The 17,870-nt window shown below is 45.8% G+C and overlaps 1 protein-coding gene across 9 annotated transcripts in view; it reads right to left on the bottom strand.

Moving 5' to 3' along the window:
* Positions 1 to 5,119, bottom strand: part of COL15A1 (collagen type XV alpha 1 chain) — a 99,167-nt gene extending 94,048 nt beyond the window's left edge. For 4 of the 9 annotated variants that reach the window (XM_036856131.1, XM_036856135.1, XM_036856139.1 and 1 more), the window contains exons 1-2: positions 4,528 to 4,738; positions 4,360 to 4,445 (exon numbers count right to left, since the gene is read on the bottom strand). In XM_036856131.1, coding sequence (XP_036712026.1) covers positions 4,360 to 4,445; positions 4,528 to 4,538 — 97 coding nt within the window. In that variant the 5' untranslated portion in view covers positions 4,539 to 4,738. The other 5 variants (XM_036856140.1, XM_036856132.1, XM_036856133.1 and 2 more) reach the window with 5 other exon arrangements.
* Between the last annotated feature and the right edge of the window lie 12,751 nt (positions 5,120 to 17,870).

Here is a 17,870-nt window from a genome sequence, read left to right as displayed (position 1 = left end):
GTTTAAGCTGGGAGGTAGAATTAGGCCCTAAAGAGAAACAAGGCGAGGGAGTGTATTTTAGACACGGAGATTCATCAAACCTTGTGCAAAGTCAAGGAGACTGCAAAATCCCAAATATACATGGGGAGCTGTGTGTGGTTCAGTGTGCCAGGGGTTTTCAGCCTTAACTCTGCTGTAAAACACATAATGGCAGGACATTATGCCACCACAGGCATTCCTAACTTTAGAGAAAACCAGAAATTTAGCCAGTAATTAAAACATGACAATCATTCATATTCATCACAACTTCTAATGGTATGTGAGCAACATGAGCTCATTTCAGGTTGGGGCACAGGTAAGGCGGGAGGCCAGTGATGTAAAATCTTAGGTGTGACTCTTACCCCCTTCTCTCTCACTCAGGAAAGCACATCAGCTGGCCACCAGCAAGAATGAGATGCTTAGAGGGAAAATCTGAACCTGCCCTGACTGGTATTCAGAGTTTCCGCCAAATGGCCAAGAAGCGCATGAAGAGATGCTCAACATCATTGGTCATTCAGGAAATACAAATCAAAACCACAGTGAGATACCACTTCATACCCACTAAGATGGCTGTAATCTGAAAAGTAGAAAATAACAAGTGTTGGCAAGGACATGAAAAAATTGGAACCCTTGTACATTGCTGGTGGGAATGTGAAATGGTTCAGCCACTGTGGGGAATAGTTTAGGAGTTCCCCACAATTTAAGCACGGAATTATGATATAATCCCGCAATTCCACTGCTAGGTATACAGCTGAAATAATTGAAAACAAGTACTCAAATCCATATACCCAAATGTCATGAAAGCACTAATCATAATAGCCAAAAGGAGGAAACAGCCCAAAAGTCTCCATCAATGGAAGAATGGATAAACAAATTGCGGTAAACAACGGACTATTATTTGGCCATAAAAAAGTGAAGTCCTAATACATGCTCCAACATGGATGAACCTCAAAAACATTATGCTAAGTGAAAGAAATCAGATGCAAAAGGTCACATATTGTATGATTCCATTTATATGAAATATCCAAGACAGGCAAATCCATAGAGACAGAAAGCAGTTTCATGGTTGCCCCGGGCTGGTGGAGTGGGGATGGGGGGAATGGGGAGGGACTGCTTGATGGGAATGAGGTTTTCTTTGGAGTGATGAAAAGGTTTTGGAACTAGAGATGATGGCTGCACAACATTGAAAATGTACTAAATGCCACTGAATTGTCATTATGAAAATGGCTAGTTTTATGTTATGTGAATTTCACCTCGATTTAAAAAAGTAAATCAAGATATCCAAATGTCCAATACATATACGAAAAGGTAATCGACTTAATAATCAGGAAAACATACATTAAGACGACAGTAAGATTCTAACGTGCACCCATTAGAACTGCAGGAGTTAAGCTCACTGACAACACCAAGTGCTGGTGAGGATGCGAAGAAACAGAGGCTCTCCTACCAGCTTGACGGCCGTGAGCCCTGGCACAACCATAGTGGAAGCCGCGCTGCCATTGTTCATTTGGAGGGCTTGCCTACCCTGTCAGCCAGCACTGAACTTCCATGTGTACAACCAACGGAAATGTGTGCACATGTGCACAAAGAGACGTGGACAAACAGCATGTCAGAGACACGCTACCATATTAGCCCCAAATGGAAACCACCCAAATGTCATTGGAAAAAAAATGGATAAATAATGGACAGTAAATTAATACAGTGGGATACTGCACAGAAAGGAACATGAATTAACTACAGTGAAATGCAACAGCATAAATGAATCTCAAAACTTAATATTTAAGGAAAGAAGCCAGACACCAAAGGAGACACCCCACATGTATAAAGCTCAAAAAAAAAGAAAAACTGAACTTCAGAATTTGGGGATCCATGCTTAGGTACTAACGTTATTTTCTAAAAGGAAGGAAGGAATCACCATAAAAGTCAAGGGGATGGTTACCTCTGAGGGGAGGGAGGGAATAATCACAGCCAAAGGGCACAGGAGAGCTTCTGGGGGCTATTCCATTTCTTGACCCACTTACATGAAAGTTTGCTTTGTGAGAAATCATGGGACTGTATTTTTGTGCGCACTTTTCTGAATAGATGTTATATTTCACAATAAAACAGTTTAAAGAAAAGTAGATCATTTGCACATATTAACATTTTGTTATCAGGAACAAATTAGTTATGACACCACTGCCCCTGTCTCACAACAACTTCCTTATCTTCTAAAAGAGCAGGCATTCCAGTGACACTGTAACTTTACCAGCTCAGCCCTCACCCACTAGGGGCACAAGGATTGATGCGAGGGACAAGGGGTCAACTGACACGGGTCTCTTTAAACAGGGTGAGCCAGGAAACCCTCAGGAGCTGAGAAGCCTGGGGTCTCTGGACCTCGTTTCCTCATCTGAAGCACAGTCCCAGTACCCAGCTCCTGGAGCGATTGTGATGCTTGGGTGAATGAAGTATGAACATATCACACATATGAAGTGGTTTACAAGTGTTAGCCTTATTAAACTTCATGCCAGATTTAGTTTGCAGGAGGATATTTCAGGCGTAGGAAGATTCTCCCCTCGAGGGACACTGAATATCCATCAATCACCCATCAGTAATGGGTATTCCTAACTTTAGAGAAAACCAAAAATTTAGCCAGTAATTAAAACACTACAATCATTCATTCTTCTCCTGAGGGTTTCCTGGCACTCCCCTTTTACATTAAGGATAGGGACAGGACTTCCTCTGTGTTAGAAAAACAGCCCTGACCTGGCATCCAGAGAGCCAGCCTACAAACGCAGGAGGAGAAAGAAACACCAAATTTTCTTTCCCCAGAACCTTCTTCATTTTGGGGGTGGGGTTGCAGCAGAGTTCACAAAAGACCACAGAACCTGAAGCTGCCCTCTGCCGCCGAGTTGGCAGTACCTTATATCACATGCAAAACTGCAACGTTCTGACACGGGCCACGGTGCTGAGAAGCCAAAACTGTGCTCCAGCTGCCCTTTGGTCTGCAAGAAATGCCAGGCTGGACGCTCTGGCAGGAAAAGTTGTCATTGTGTTTGAGTCTTGCTCCCAAGGAGGCAAGGATCTGGGCTGTCCCGGGCTTCCTTCAGCACACAAAGAGTTAACCATGGCCACCCAACAGTCCTCAGTTTCCTTCACAGAGACAGAGGTTGTGTCCATTCCCCCCCACCACCAGACCCCATCTCCCAGCACACTTATTCTATGGAGACTGTGTACTAATCTCCTAAATCCAAAAGCAGTCCGAGGTTACTATTTGGAGAGTGGTAGCTCTCTTGCAAAACTGCATGGAGAAAGGGCTGAGCAGGGAAGGACCAGAGTCTAGAGACCTTGGCACCCAAGCCCTGCCTTTTGCACAGGTCAGTTCTTAAGCCTCTCTCACCCTGAGTGTCCTCTTCTGTAAAAATGCCTGCATTGCTTTCCAACACAGCTATTGCAAGGATCAACCTGTAGTTTCAATCACTTATTTTGTGCCCAGTATGTGCCATGGTGTGGAAAGCATATTATTTCTAATATCTCTTTTAATCTTCACAGCATTCCTAGGAGGAAAGGTCGTCTAAGTATTCCCCTTTTTCGGATGGGGAAACTGAGGCACAGAGTGGTGAAATTCATTGTCCAATGGCACCTAACACAGCCACAATTCAAGCCCAGGAAGCCTGAACACACTTTAACTCAAAACTATTTTAACTTAGACTCCACTAGTCATACAGCCGCCTCTGGGTGCTGGTGGCGAAAGTGAGGCCTGGGAACAGAAGGTACCAGATCCCCTGGTCCCCAGTCCATAGCTCTTCCCATCGCGCATGGAGCTACTGCCCACGATGGATGGGACTCTCCAGGTAACTCAGGGCTAAGTTAGGCATCAGGGCAATTCAGTCCCGTTATTTCTTGCGCGGCAAAGCGCCAGGTGTCTCAGCTGGCGGTCGTGCTTCCGCACCTGTGTACAGAGAGGGCACCAGATCTGCCCTTACAATGAGCCAGCCTGCACGCGCGACCTGAGCGCGGGCCCTGGGTGAGCTGGAGCTAACTGTCCCCGCGGAGCCGCTGGCGCTGTCACTGGGCTTCCAAAGTCCCCCTCTGCCCAAGATTGGAAGGGCCGCACCTAGCTCAGACACCTCGGGTACCCGGACAGCACTCCACCCGCTCCGGCGGCCCAGAGACTCCCATTCGCCCCTCGAACCTCCGGCAGCGCCCGGGGAAGCCGTGGCAGAACCACCAGTGCGCACCGAGAGGCGAGGACTCCCTTTTATGTCCAGGAATGAGGCGCGCACCGCAGCCGCGCCCGCAGCCAAAACCAACTTCCCCCGGGTGCGGAGGCAGCCGGTGCCATCCTCTGGCCGGGCCGCTTACCTGTCGCGGAGCGGGTCCGGGTGACAGCGGGGAGAAGCGCGGAGATGGAAAGCAGCCACAGCAGGCGCCAACACTGCGTGTCCCTCCTGCGAGAAGTGGCGGAGGGAGAGAAGGTGAGGCGGCCGGGAGGGGCCGGGGGGAGCCGGGGCGCGGGGCAGCGAGTCCTACCTTTGTGCCATCCCGCAGTTCCGCGGGCCGCCGAGCTTCGCGGACGGCTACGGGCTCTGCGCCTGGGCCGCTCGCCTTTCCTGCCGGGAACAAAGGCGGCGCTGGGCAGGGGCAGCGGCAGCGGCGGGCAGGATCCGGCCCGCGCCCTGAGTCACCCGCGCTCTGAAACCCGACTCTGCCGCGCCCTGCGGTCCCCCGTGCGCCGCGCCGCGCCCCACCTCGGGCAGTGCCGCAGCGGCGCACTCACGTCCCGTGGCTCCTGGCCGCGCTGACCGCCTCCCCACGCCCCTTACCCCCTCGACAGATGCGCGCCCCCCAGCCGCGGCTTCCACCCGGGCGGCCTTGTGTAACCGAGAAAAGCCCCGCTCCCGCGCTCTTGTGGGTCAGCGGGCAGCTCCCTCCGGCCCTCACGTCTGTCCCTGTCCGGGCTGCCCCGCAAACAAAGCACTCTCTTTACGGGCCAATGAAATCCTCTCACCAGCCCAGGAAGGCTGGAATCGCTCTGATTTCCCTAAATGACAACGAAGAAACTGAGGCTCAGAGAGACGCAGTGAATGTCCCAAGTTCACACAGCTGGACTGGGCTCCTGACTGCTGTGCCCCGCCCTGCACGCCTGACACACAACCCCCTTGAATGCCCAGGAATGGCCCCTTTGGGGCGGTATAAGTGATTCATGTAAATAAACGCAGCAAAGAGAACCCTAATAAAAATTTTAATTTTATCTACTATTGCAAGGTTTTCCTCTTTATACCTTGCCGGCACCACCATCCTCCACCACCAGAATGTAAGCTACAGAAGGGCAAGAATTTATATTTGTTTTGTTCTCTGTCTGAAACAGTACCTGGCAGTAGGAGATGCCAATAAACAGGGGACGAATGAAGGAACACAATTCTTAGGTGAGATACTCCTCCAGGCACTGTGATGACCGGGAACAGATGACCCAGTCTCAGCCTCCAGAAGCACACATGGGTAGTGCGCATGGTTGGGGGGGGAGGGAGCAGAGGGCAGACTATTCCACCTCTACAGATCTTAGCACAGGGCCTGGCACTGGCTAAACCCTCAAATGGTGGCTTTTTATTATTATGATTACCACCAGGCCCAGTAGTGTAAGATATCTGGGGGAGACGAGGCACCACTGAGATCAGCTGAGACCTGGAGAGTTCTGAAGCCAGGCAGGCCCAGGGGCCTCTCTTCCTGGTGCACCAAGTAGCCACAGTGGGCTGTCGCTCTGTGGTCAGTTCCTGGTTTTCCTTTCTAGGTGGCAAGTCACCACCTGCCAAGTGAAAAGGTGATCTGAGTTAGCCCTGCAGAGATGGGATGGGGATGGACATCGTACCTAACACTTATTGAGTGCTGATTGTGTCCTGGCCCTGTGCTAAATGCTTTACTCATAACAATCGATCCCCGCAACAGCCCTGGATAGGTGATACCTCAATGATCCTTATTTCATAGATGAGGAAGCTGAGGTTTAAGATGTGCCCAAGCTAGTGCATGACAGGTACCAACACCCATGCTCTTCACCACTCCATCACACTACCTGTCTGTGAACAAGAGGATTACACCCATTTCCCCACCCTTGAAAGCAAAATTGCACTGGAGATATGGAGCACTCATGCATGAAGGGGTTAATGCCAGCATGGGCAGTGAGGGCTCCAAAGGGAGCTCTGGCCTGGGGTCAGGAGCCTGGATTCCAGTCCAGTTCTGGCCCTAGTTGCAGAGTGAAGTTGGGCAAATCCCTGTGTGACTTTTTATTTCTTCATCTATAAAATGGACGTAATGATCCTGCTGTGGGGAATGGCTGGAATGTCGATGAAATCACTTGGATGCCACAGTGCTCTGTCCACTGTAAAGTGCTGTACAGATGTGAGGGGTCAGCTCTGGGGTTAATGCACACAGTCTTCAAAAAAGAAAGAAAAATCAGCATGGTCTGGAGAAGGCAGGAGAGGCTTCAGCCTGGTAGTGAAGTTAACCCAGACTCTGGGGTCTGAGGGTTTGCAGGGGGCAGGGGTGGGGGTGCAAATAAGAGGGAAGGGAAAAGCAGCCAAAGCAGCTCTAGAGCTAGGATGGCCCCACACGAAGCTAAGACAAAAGGCAAAGTGCATTCTAACAAAACGGTCAGGCTTCTTTCTTATTCTGTTCATATTCTCTGTGAATATGAATTCTTCTCCCACTTGCAGCCACGCTGTGCTGGACATACCTTATTTTATTATGAATTACTAACCATAAGGAATTTGCCTTATTAGTTCTATATCTTTTATTGCTTATAAAGTACCACATCAACTGGGAATGTAATTGATTTTCTTAGAACTATAGGAGATATGTATATGTATAGCTGATTCACTTTGTTATACAGCAGAAACTAACACACAATTATAAAGCATTTATACTCCAATAAAGATGTTAAAAAAAAAAAGAACTATAATTCTATATTGCTTCGGAAGAGCCACATCAACTATGATTATATAATAGTTCTATTGTTCTATTTGACGCTTAAAACCACAGGTTGTGAACTGGTGGCCATGGGCTCAATTTGTCCCACAGATATGTTTTGTTCAGCCTGCCTGGTGTCAACCTCCAAATTAAATTAGTTAGCAATATATTTGATAATTAGTTGATTTTACATTAAAATCCAGAATTCTGGCTTCTTTTTAAATTTTTGGAAAACCTGGCAACATGGGGCTTGCATTTCCTGTGCCAGTGATTGATTTGCATGAAAAGCGGGTGGCTGCCTTCAGTCAAGGCCATGTTCTCCAGTTTGCCATGATCCCTACCATCCCTATTGCTCCCCAACACCAAGCCTAAGAATCATGTGCCATTTATCATCACATATGCACTCTGCCTTTTCTTATAAGAAAGAGAAAAGTGGAATAGATTGAGCATTCATATCTCAGTTAAAAATGGGGGGAAAACATATATAGATAGAGAAGGGGAGCATGTTTCAAGAAAGACGTGGAAGAACATATTTCTACATGTTTAATATACAAATTAAGTATACCTACATTGAAAAAATGAAAACTAAAATGCCGTGATGAAAAAACCTGGTCCCCCTCAGTTATGCATGTTACCTGATGGATGAAAGGATAGCTGTATTTTGATTGGTGGGCTGGATTGTGGTCCAATTTATCAGTCCAAGATACATATGCATAAAGCAGCAGTTTCCTTTATTATTCTGGCAGGGAAGTCGTATGTGCACATTTCATATTTTGTTGGTTCTGTGTAAGTATCTGAGAATATCTAATTCACTAGAATCTAAAGATATAAGTCCCCAAAGCACATTTCTTTCCTACAAATGACTGGAAATGGATGCATGTTAATATTGTTAATTTTGTACCTATTTCACCCAGGAAGCCAGACCATGTTCCTAAGCAATCAGGGCTCTCACTTTAAAGTTGGGCCTGGAGGTGGGAACTGTGAACTCAGACTGATGGAGGACAGGGAGGGCATCCGGCCTGGGAGCTGAAGGGGGACCAAATGGTCCCAGCTGCCGGTGTGGGAGGGATGGGGGCAGGATGCCAAGCAAGACATTTCGCCTCCTGCCAGACTGTGTTTTGAGGGTTTAAGCGATTTCCTTCTATTCAATATGAAGTTGTAGAAATAGCCAAGAGGAAGCTTTGTGTCATATTGGAGCTGGTCTAAATTGTTTACCACGGCTTCAGTACAATCTGCGAGATCGGGACGTGTGGAGATGGGGAGATCTATGCCCCAGCTCTTGAAGGACTCAACTAAATTAACGGGCTGTTCCATTTTCCTATAAACCACCCAAGTGTCCCAGTAAACTCAGTCTCCAAAAGCATTCTCCAGACTGTCTCAAGCAGCTAGAAGGGGCACAAAAATCAGTGAGAAGCATCCCAGGTTGTGGTTTAGGAAAAAGTTACGAAGAACATAGCGCATGTCTTTCTGAACCTGTTTCCTCGAGACGTGGGGATAACACCTCCCTTGAGGGGCTGCGGTGAGAAAGTTCACAGGAGACACTCAGAGCTTGCATCTTCCTCTGGCTTCAGGAGCAGAAAAAGCAGAATAGACCTAACTAGCTGACTAGAAAAGAGTTCACTGGAATATCCAGAGAAAAGGGCTGCCCTTTGGGTAAACAAGAGAAAACAATGACAGTGTAATCCCACAAGTGCCTTGCACGGAGGATGCTTTTGTTCTGATGAGCACCTTGATGCGTCTGGCTATGCCAAGGGAGACCATGGGCTGCTAAGAGCTGATTTGTTCTGCATGAGAGATGAATTCGAAAATCTGACAATCCTAGTGGGAAGAGGACAAGAAAAAAAAAGGAGGGAGGGTGTGTCAAACACCTCTTAGGTGCCACTGCCAGTGCCCGACCCTACCCTCTGCCTCCATCATTTATGTGCACCATAGGCGAGGTCATCCAGCTGCCAGCAACTGCTTCCCTTCACCTGAGCACTTTCTCTGGCTGCTGGAGCCTGCTCTGCCCACAGCATAGCAGACTGGAAGTGCTAGGGAATCAGTGCTGACCCCCCAGCTGCTCTCAACCAGTGGCTGACAGGATAAAAACCTGGGCTCCCTTTCCCATTTGGTGGGAACTTCTAGACACCCAGAGTCCCCGTCCCCATCACAGCCCCTTGCCCCTTACCCACACTGAGCACCTCTCCCTTCCTGCCCAGGGCCTCCCTGCGGATGCTGACCTCTGACACACTGCCTAATCCACTCAGCCCGAGCAACCTGGAAGTGCAGGAGAAATAACACCACACAAAGCAAATATTTAGCCAATGGAAGCCAGCAAATATATTTCTCTCCCTTCTTCAACCAGATGCACCGTCCTGAGAAAGTCATTTATAAGCCATCTGAGAGATGCTCTCACAAGACTGAGTGATCAATCATCTAATGCCTCTCATTGGCTCTTCCTCCTTCCCTGCCTCATTTCCCTTTTCTTCACTTCTGCTCCCTAGGATTTTACTCCCTAATACCAAAGAGGCACCTAAGACTAACACCTGAGTGACCCAGGATAAGCTAGGTGGTGGAGTTTATCTCTCACACTCATGATCTTAACAGGGTTTCTAGAGTGGTTGTCACTTCCATCTCACCAGGTCCCATTAGCATGATGTTACCAAATAGGGGACCAGCATTATGATCTGTGTCATATTAGGATGACAAGGTCCCTATGGACTATAGTATAACAGAGAACAGGAGAGTTAACATAACTCTGGAGCCAAAAAGTGAACCTGGACTACTCTCCTTGCCATATGAAAGCAAATTGCTTTTGATTTCCCCCTGTATACAGACTGTGACTGCATTTGCCAGATCATGGTGCATCCCAAGTGTCAAAGGTTGTATTGATATATTCCAGTAGCTACCACATCTGACATGGCAGCTTCAATTGAGGCTACCATCTGGCCAAGTTTATAGCAATCCACTATTATCCACCACAGTCCATTTGGTTTTTTCAAAGGCCATATAGGAGAATTCGTGGAAATACAATGGGACTCACTACCCCTACACCATTTAACTGTTAATAGTAGCTCTAAACTCTGCAATACTTGCTGGGATGTGGTATTGCTTCTGATTTACTCTAGGAGGTAGAAAAAGGAAGGTAGTTTCAAGGACTTCCACTAGACCTTTTCATAAGTCAGATAGCTAATACAAAGGTTCTGCCAGAAGCTAAGTATCATGTGATTACATAGAGGAATGGGCACAAAATGTGTTGGTCCTTGTATCTCACAATGCTCACCAGAGAGCATCCATCACAGAGGAGACATGCAACAACCAGATGGACAGAGTGACTCATCCTGTGGATGTTAGCTAGCCTCTCGCCCTGGCTACCCCAGGGCTGACATGGTGGAGCCTTAAGAAGAGTGACAGTGATGGCCAGGGTAAATGTTAGGCAAAGGCTCAAGAACATGGGCCCCATCCTTCTGAAGCAGATCTACCTCCTGACATTGTGGAATGGCCAACCTGCCAGCTGCAGAGACTGACACAGAGCTCTCAAAATAGTACCATTCCTCAAAGAGACCACCTAGCCACTTGATGGCAAGTTGATTTCTTCAGACCCCTTCCTGAGCAATTCTTCCTTACCAGGATCGATACCTATCTGAATATGAGTTTGCCTTCCCTGACCAAGTACCTTTGCCGGCACCATCATTCAGTGAGTAGCAGAATGCTTGATATATCAGTGTGGTGTCCCATACAACATTATCTCAAATGAAGGGACTCATTTTATGGCAAAAGAGGTGTGAAAATTGGTGAATGACCAAGGAAACCACTGGTTTTAGCATTACCACATCACCCAGAAGCCGCTAGCTTAATACAATGGCGGAATAGCCTGTTAAAGGCTCAGCTAAGGCATCAGCTTAGGAGCAATACAGTGCAGGGTTGTGGCACTGTCCTCCAGAACATGGAACCCATGGTCACTGTATGGTCCTGTGTCCCCAGTAGCTAGAATACTTGGGTCTGGGAATCAAGGGATAGTACTAGGATTGAGCCCTTTCTCTCTCTCTTCCAGTGATCCACTGAAACCCTAGGCTCTTTTGGGGTAGAGGTGCTGATTTGCAGGGGAAGAATTCTTCCAAGGGATATAGTAAGGCCACTAAACTTGAAGCTGAGAGTACCACCTGGTTACTTTGAGTTCTTCATGCCAGAGAGCCAGCAGACAAAGAAAACAGTGGCTGTATTAGTGGGGATAAGAACTCTGATTACCATGAGAAGTGTTAACAGTGACTACCTTATGGGGTCAGAGAGGAACTCAGGTAATTTCTTGGGGATTTCTTGGTGGCTCCATATTCCATAATGATGGTAAATGAGCAAATGAAATAGTCAAGGCAGCTAAGAGAGCAGACCCTTAAAGGATAAAAGTCTCTGTCACTCTGCCAATCAGCATTAGTCAGCCACAGTCCAGACCAGTGTTTCCTAACCTGTGGCCCACGTGCATCAGAATAATTTCATGGGGAAAATGTTAAAAGCATAGCTTCCAAGTCTCTACTCAACACTACCAAATCAGGACGTCTGCAGGCAGAATCAGGGAATTGGAATTTTAAGAAGCTCCTCTGGTCCATCTTATGTGCACTGAAGTTTCATTGCCACTGGCCTAGAGTTTCACACCTATATTTCTCACAGCACCTGGTTCTTGACCTCTATCTTGGCATTTCTTGCCTTAGGACACTTTCCTGTTCAAATATAATCCCCCACAGTGATGCATTTGCAGTTTCTAGCTCAGACAGGCTGCCAAGACCTCTCTTGGATGGATTTTCCTATTTGCCACACCCTTGAAAGAGCAAGAGATCATGCATTCTGTTCAGTTAAGGCCTTTAGAATCCAAGATTTTGGAAACAAAGCAGCCCAGAAATGGAAGGGACCTTGCACATGATCCCAAATCCAATCTAATCCATCTCTGCTGTGCAAATTCAAAGAAATAAGATAACCAGGGGATCCCCTGCCTGCCCTTTGGCTAGAGAAGGGGGCCTGTTGAAGAGGATGTGGGCAAACCTCTCCCCTGGGGGCTGTCTGCCTTCCATCCTACCCCAAACCCTTCATCAATACACCTGATAATAACTGTCCTTTCCCCAATATCTGTAAAGAAGGGTGTGGCGAATATGGAAGTATTCAAGTTAACTGCTATTTTTGTCTCAAGGAGGATGAGGGTTGATAAATGTGTCTTTGTGATAAGCCAGAGAGGGCAGGACGTGAAATCTGTCCAAAGTGATAGGAGCTTTATCACTGACTAAGGACCGATGTCCCCAGAGGCGAGGGCCACACCTTGTTTTTGAGAGTGGTCAGTAAGTGGTACAGCTTCCAAAAAATACAGCCCCTCTCCCTCCCCCCTTATGTGCCTCACTGCCTCCTGTTCTGGCTCTGCTGTCCTTGACTGCAAATCTGCAGGAGAGGTCTTGGATCAGCAATAGATTGCATCTTCCTCTTTACTCAACCCTATAGGTTCAAGGGTTTGGTCAATGGCACCCCTAGAGGGTGTCCAAGTAAGGAAGTTTCTTTTGTGACAATGAATGGGGATGCTACTGGCATTTGGCAGGCAGGGACCAGGGATGCTGAATTCCACAATGCAAGAGGCAGTCTACACAACAAAGAAATAGCCCAGCAAAAGTACCAACCGTGCCCACACTGAGAAATACTAGCAGATTGTGACTTTCAAACTTTTTTTGACCAAGACGCTTGGTTTCACAATCCCATAAACACACACTTCTGAAACAAAAGTTTCATGCAACAGTATTTGCCCTTATTACATGTAATGAGCTCAGGTATTTTCTACTCTATTCTGTGCTATTCCACTGAATTAAAAAAAAAAAAAGAGGCTGGTCAAAACCTACTAAATAGATTTCATGACCTACAAATGGGCCAAAACCCATATTAGGATGTAATCATTACAAAACTCTTAAATCAGCACCAGCGGTGGGAATATAGAGGGACCCTTACTGTAAGAATCATTTGTCTGCTCTCACCCACACTACTTGACTTAGTAAATTTCAGGATAAAGTGAAAGCCCCAGCGACTTCTGATGAGCTAAACTTGTCTTGCTCTGTCTCCCGAAGAGATGCCCAAAGAGAGACAAACAATTGTCCATCGTTGAAGCGTGCGGTTTTCACAGGACCCTGCTCTGAGCCAGGCGGCCCATGTGTTTTGCATTTCCCCATAGTGGGAACAGATGGATCAGACCATTCAAAGGCTTTTGCAGGGTAGGGCTGAAGACCCTGAACTCGGCTGAAAGGCTTTAAGAGAATACTTCTCACCTTCTCTGAACTACAGCGTGACACCTATGGCAGAGGGCAGCCTGGTTCTCCAAATCAACCCCAAACTTCCCTGCCACTGTGTGCAAGCAGACCAGGTTCTAATATGGAGGAAGAAGTGCAAGAGTAGATGCCACCCTGGAGGCTGAGGGCAGGGCCAGGCTCAATGGGTGGGGCTGTGACACTGGCTGGTGGGATACCCAGCCACCATTTGACACCTCCTGACCACTAAAGTCAGTCGCAAACTGATCCCTTCTTCAGCTGCTTCCTCTAATATTTTTACCACACTCTTAACAGCCATCATATCAACATATTACTTTAAATGGTCTAAATGCTACCACTTTCAGAAAAATGTGGCCCTCCCCCTGCCTCTCCATGGACAGTCCCTCCCTATATAGTCCCTTCCTATATGGACAGGAAAAGCATATATATATCCTGGATTTTGCGACTTGTTCTTCTCACATGTAGAGCTCTTGAGAAAAGCATCTCATTCTCTCTCCAGCACCCCAGTGCCACCGAGGATTCAGACAACCCCTCGAACACTCCCCACACCTGCTCCATGCTCCGGGAATCCCAGCCCTGCCAGGCCTCTCATTCTTAATGACGCATGAAACATCATACATTTTACCACCTGAAAGCTGACAAAATAAAATGTTGGCTTGCTCTGGCCTGAGCAGGTCTGTATTCTTACAGTCTAAACAAGATTATGATGACCCGCGTAGGTAGGGGCTTTCATAGCTTCCTTACCACTTATCTCATGTCATTATCACAACAACCCTGGAGGCGGCAGGGCACGTCTTATTATCCCTTTCAGAGATGAGAAAACTGAAACTTAGAAGGGTTAAGTAGCTGACTTTCTCAAGGCCAGTAGGTAATGAAGGGCAGAGCTGGAACTTGAACTTGGGTCTTCTGGCCACCCATGCATATTCCACTCACACTTCACTGTCTCCACCACCACCTGGGTTAGGCACCCAGGCTTTATTCAGAACTCCATTCACCTACCTCGTTATCCAGGGGATACACGAAAAGACAACTGAGAGTTTTTCACCTTCACGTGGGAAGTTGCAGGAGTCTCACAGGACTTCAGTGGGAGATGCAAGTTTCCAACAGCAAGTCCAAGGAAATCCCAACATGCAATTTTCACCACCTCAACATCTGTGCTCCACAAATAATATTTGCCAAGAAGGATGATTGCTGATGTGGGTGCCTTGCTGTTTGGTGGGAGCTGGTCCTTCAGGCCCCCAATTCAAATAGCTGCCTGTGGCCTGTGAACAAAGAGGAAAGATCAGAGCTGGCATTGGTGTCTTTGGCCAGACAAGTCTGTGTCTGAGAAGGCAACAGCTCACTACAGGTAGCCAGCAACTCAGTGCAGAGCCGTGAAACTAGAGACTGGGGTAGATCTCTAGAAGAGCTCCTTGTCTGTGGCTGTTTTGTGAAGGAGCAAGTAGCCTCTCCACCTGAGAAATTCCTAAAAGTCCTCGGGTATTCAGCCCAGGGAAACGGCTGATGGTTATACTGATCACATGAGTCATCAAGAAAAGGTTAAATTATGCTCTGTGGGTTCTTTTCAGAAAAGCTCAGAAGTGTAAAACATCTCAGCAAAGACTCTCATCAAAAACAAATAGAGGGCTTCCCTGGTGGCGCAGTGGTTGACAACCTGCCTGCCAATGCAGGGGACACGGGTTCGAGCCCTGGTCTGGGAAGATCCCACATGCCGCGGAGCAACCAGGCCCGTGAGCCACAACTACTGAGCCTGCGCATCTGGAGCCTGTGCTCCGCAACAAGAGAGGCCGCGACAGTGAGAGGCCCGCGCATCGCGATGAAGAGTGGCCCCCACTCACCGCAACTTAGAGAAAGCCCTCGCACAGAAACGAAGACCCAACACACCCAAAAATAAATTAATTAATAAATAAATTTATAAAAAAAAAAATAGAATCAAAAGTAACTTTTTTAAATTAAGAAGGGCAAGCTTTAATAACTTAGAAAACTATTAGAACCTCTCTTTGCCCAAATTTTTACATAGATGTGTTACACGGGATTTTTTTGAAGCCAAATTTCCTCTTTTATGTTTGTGAACCTCATGAAATGGAACACCTACCTTCTTCAAAAGATACTTTGAAGCCATAAAAATGTTCATACACTATGACTCCATAATCCCCTTCTGGGAAGCTAGCCTAAGAAAATACCCTGAAATATGGAAAAACCATATGCAGAAAAATACTCATCAAAGACTTGCTTAGTGAAAAACTGGAAGCACCCCAAATATTCAAAAAGGGGAGGGAGGATGATAAAATAAATTAGGGTATAAGCCTTGAAGAAATATTTTATAACCATTAAAAATGATGGTATGAAGTTTATGAAGGATCGGAGAAAATACTTATGATAAAGTATTAAGTAAAAAAAAGTCTGGAAAAATATTTGCACACACATGATTTATAAAAACAAGCAGGGAACATAAAAATGTACTTGTCACTGTGTCAATGTGGTAGGATTACGGATTTTTACCTTGTTTTCAAATTTCTCTAACAGTATTATATCTCTTCTTTTTTAAAAAAAAGTCCAATCCCTAAAAAAAAAAAAAAATAGGAAGGCAATAGATGCTATTAATGCTTTAAGTAGGAAGAAACACCATGAGTAGAGGTTGGGGGGTAAGTTAAGATGAGAAACTGCCCATCTTATTGCCCAAATATTGTGTCTTTAGAATGGTTTCATGTTTTATGAAATAAATATAAAATATATGCAAAAAGAATATATAAAAATATAGTTTTGTTTAAGGCACAGAAAAGTCCAAATTATATTACTGCAGAAACAATTCAGCGTTTAAAGCTTCTCTTATTTCTACGTTTTCAGGTTACTATGCATCTACTTACAAGGGGCTTCTTGTCAAGGAGCATTGATGCTTAGTGTCTCTTTACAGTTTTTATTTCATCTGCAGCACTTGATATGCCATGATCAGGTGGATATGGGTGCTGGGTTTAGAAAACAAATCTCATTTTCTCCCTCCACCATCCAGGACACTTAGAATCATGGAAGAAATGGAAGGAAACTCCAGGTCATTCAGGTAGAAATCTCCTTAGCAGGATCACATGTCCCAGTGAGGTTGGGGGGAGGGGGGACATGCAGGGTCCCTGACTCACTATGTAAGTGTGACTCCAGAGTCAAAATTCTGCTCGGGGGCAAAACAAGGTCAATTTACAAAGGTGAAAAAAAAAACACACAAATCCAAATCCAAATCCCTGGGAAAATGCAAACTGGAAATGTAAATCAAAGGAACATAGTTCTTGACACAAGAAAAATAAGGGGGAAGGCATAAAGACACCTGTTGGTACCTATTACTGCATAACAAACTACCCTAAAATTTAGCAACTTAAAACAAGAACCACTTTACTGTATTTCATGATTTTATGGGTCAGGAATTCAGGCAGGGCTCAGCAGAGAAATGCTTTTGCTTTTCATGGCATCTGAGGGCACTCAGTGGTACTCAGCTGGCAAATGAGTCTAGAGGATTCAAAGATTCCCTCATGTGTCCGATGCCTGGGGAGGCTGGCAGCCTGGGCTGGGCTGGATCTGTTGACCACAGCTCCTACACCAGGCCTCTCTAGCACAGCAGTCTCCTCGGTATATTGGAGCTCTTACATGGTAGCTGCCATGGCCCAGAGCAAGCATTTAGAGGCCTAGACTTCTTGCAAACTGGCTGGAAATTCCGGAACATCACTTCTGTCATATACTATTGGTCAAACAATCAGTAAGGCTAGGCCAGGTTCAAGGTGGGCAGGAGGCAGTGCAAAGGGATGGAGGTGGAGTTCGTGTGTACATCGCTGGTGATGATGGAAATTGGTACAACGTTTTGAGAAGGCACCCTGTCAATATGTACAGAATACATAAAGCCATTCATCCGTTTTGGACCCCTGTCTCAGTCCTGGGCATCCATCTACCCTAAAGAAATAATTATACTAGTCACATGAAAGATTTACTATTATCTATCAGAGTGACAAAAATAAACAAAACCTAAAAGTTCAGCAGTAGGAAAATGATTAAGGCTTAACACCACTCTGGAATAGTAAGTAGCTATTAAGAATGTTAATTATGAAAGTTTTACATAGAAACATGGAAAATATTTACAGTGTGGTGTTAAACAGAAAAAAACACCAAAGGTTATATGCATGTAAACAGGGATCAAAGGAGAACAGACAGGAATAAAAATAGTTTTATTAGGGTAATAACATTAGATCATTATTTTTCCTATTAGATTTTTTTCTTTAAAGTACAAGGAACAGAGAATCATGTTAAACACCACCACGGGGGATGCAAACAGCAAAATCCAATTAGTGTGGGACACTAACTCTACAGGATAAATGATCAGTTTTTTTCAACAAATAAATTACAAGGAAAAAAACAAAAGGAAGGGGAATCTAGAGGTTTAAAGAAACTTGTCAACCCATTGGAATAATTGGGCATTATTTCGATCCTGATCCAAACAAATGAATTGCAGTGACAATATTTAAGAGACTTAGGGAAAATTTGAACTCTGGGCTTTTGTTTATCTTAAGGAATTATTGTTTATCTTGTTAAAGATGATAATGGTATTGTGGATACTTTTTAAAGTCCTTATCTTTTAGAGATAACTACAGAAATGTTTACAGGTTA

Source organism: Balaenoptera musculus, chromosome 6 (genome assembly GCF_009873245.2).
Source record: "Balaenoptera musculus isolate JJ_BM4_2016_0621 chromosome 6, mBalMus1.pri.v3, whole genome shotgun sequence".
In the NCBI taxonomy this organism is placed as follows: domain Eukaryota; kingdom Metazoa; phylum Chordata; class Mammalia; order Artiodactyla; family Balaenopteridae; genus Balaenoptera; species Balaenoptera musculus.
The sequence above is the reverse complement of the archived record's forward strand: the minus strand, read 5'-3'. Positions and strand labels throughout refer to the sequence as shown.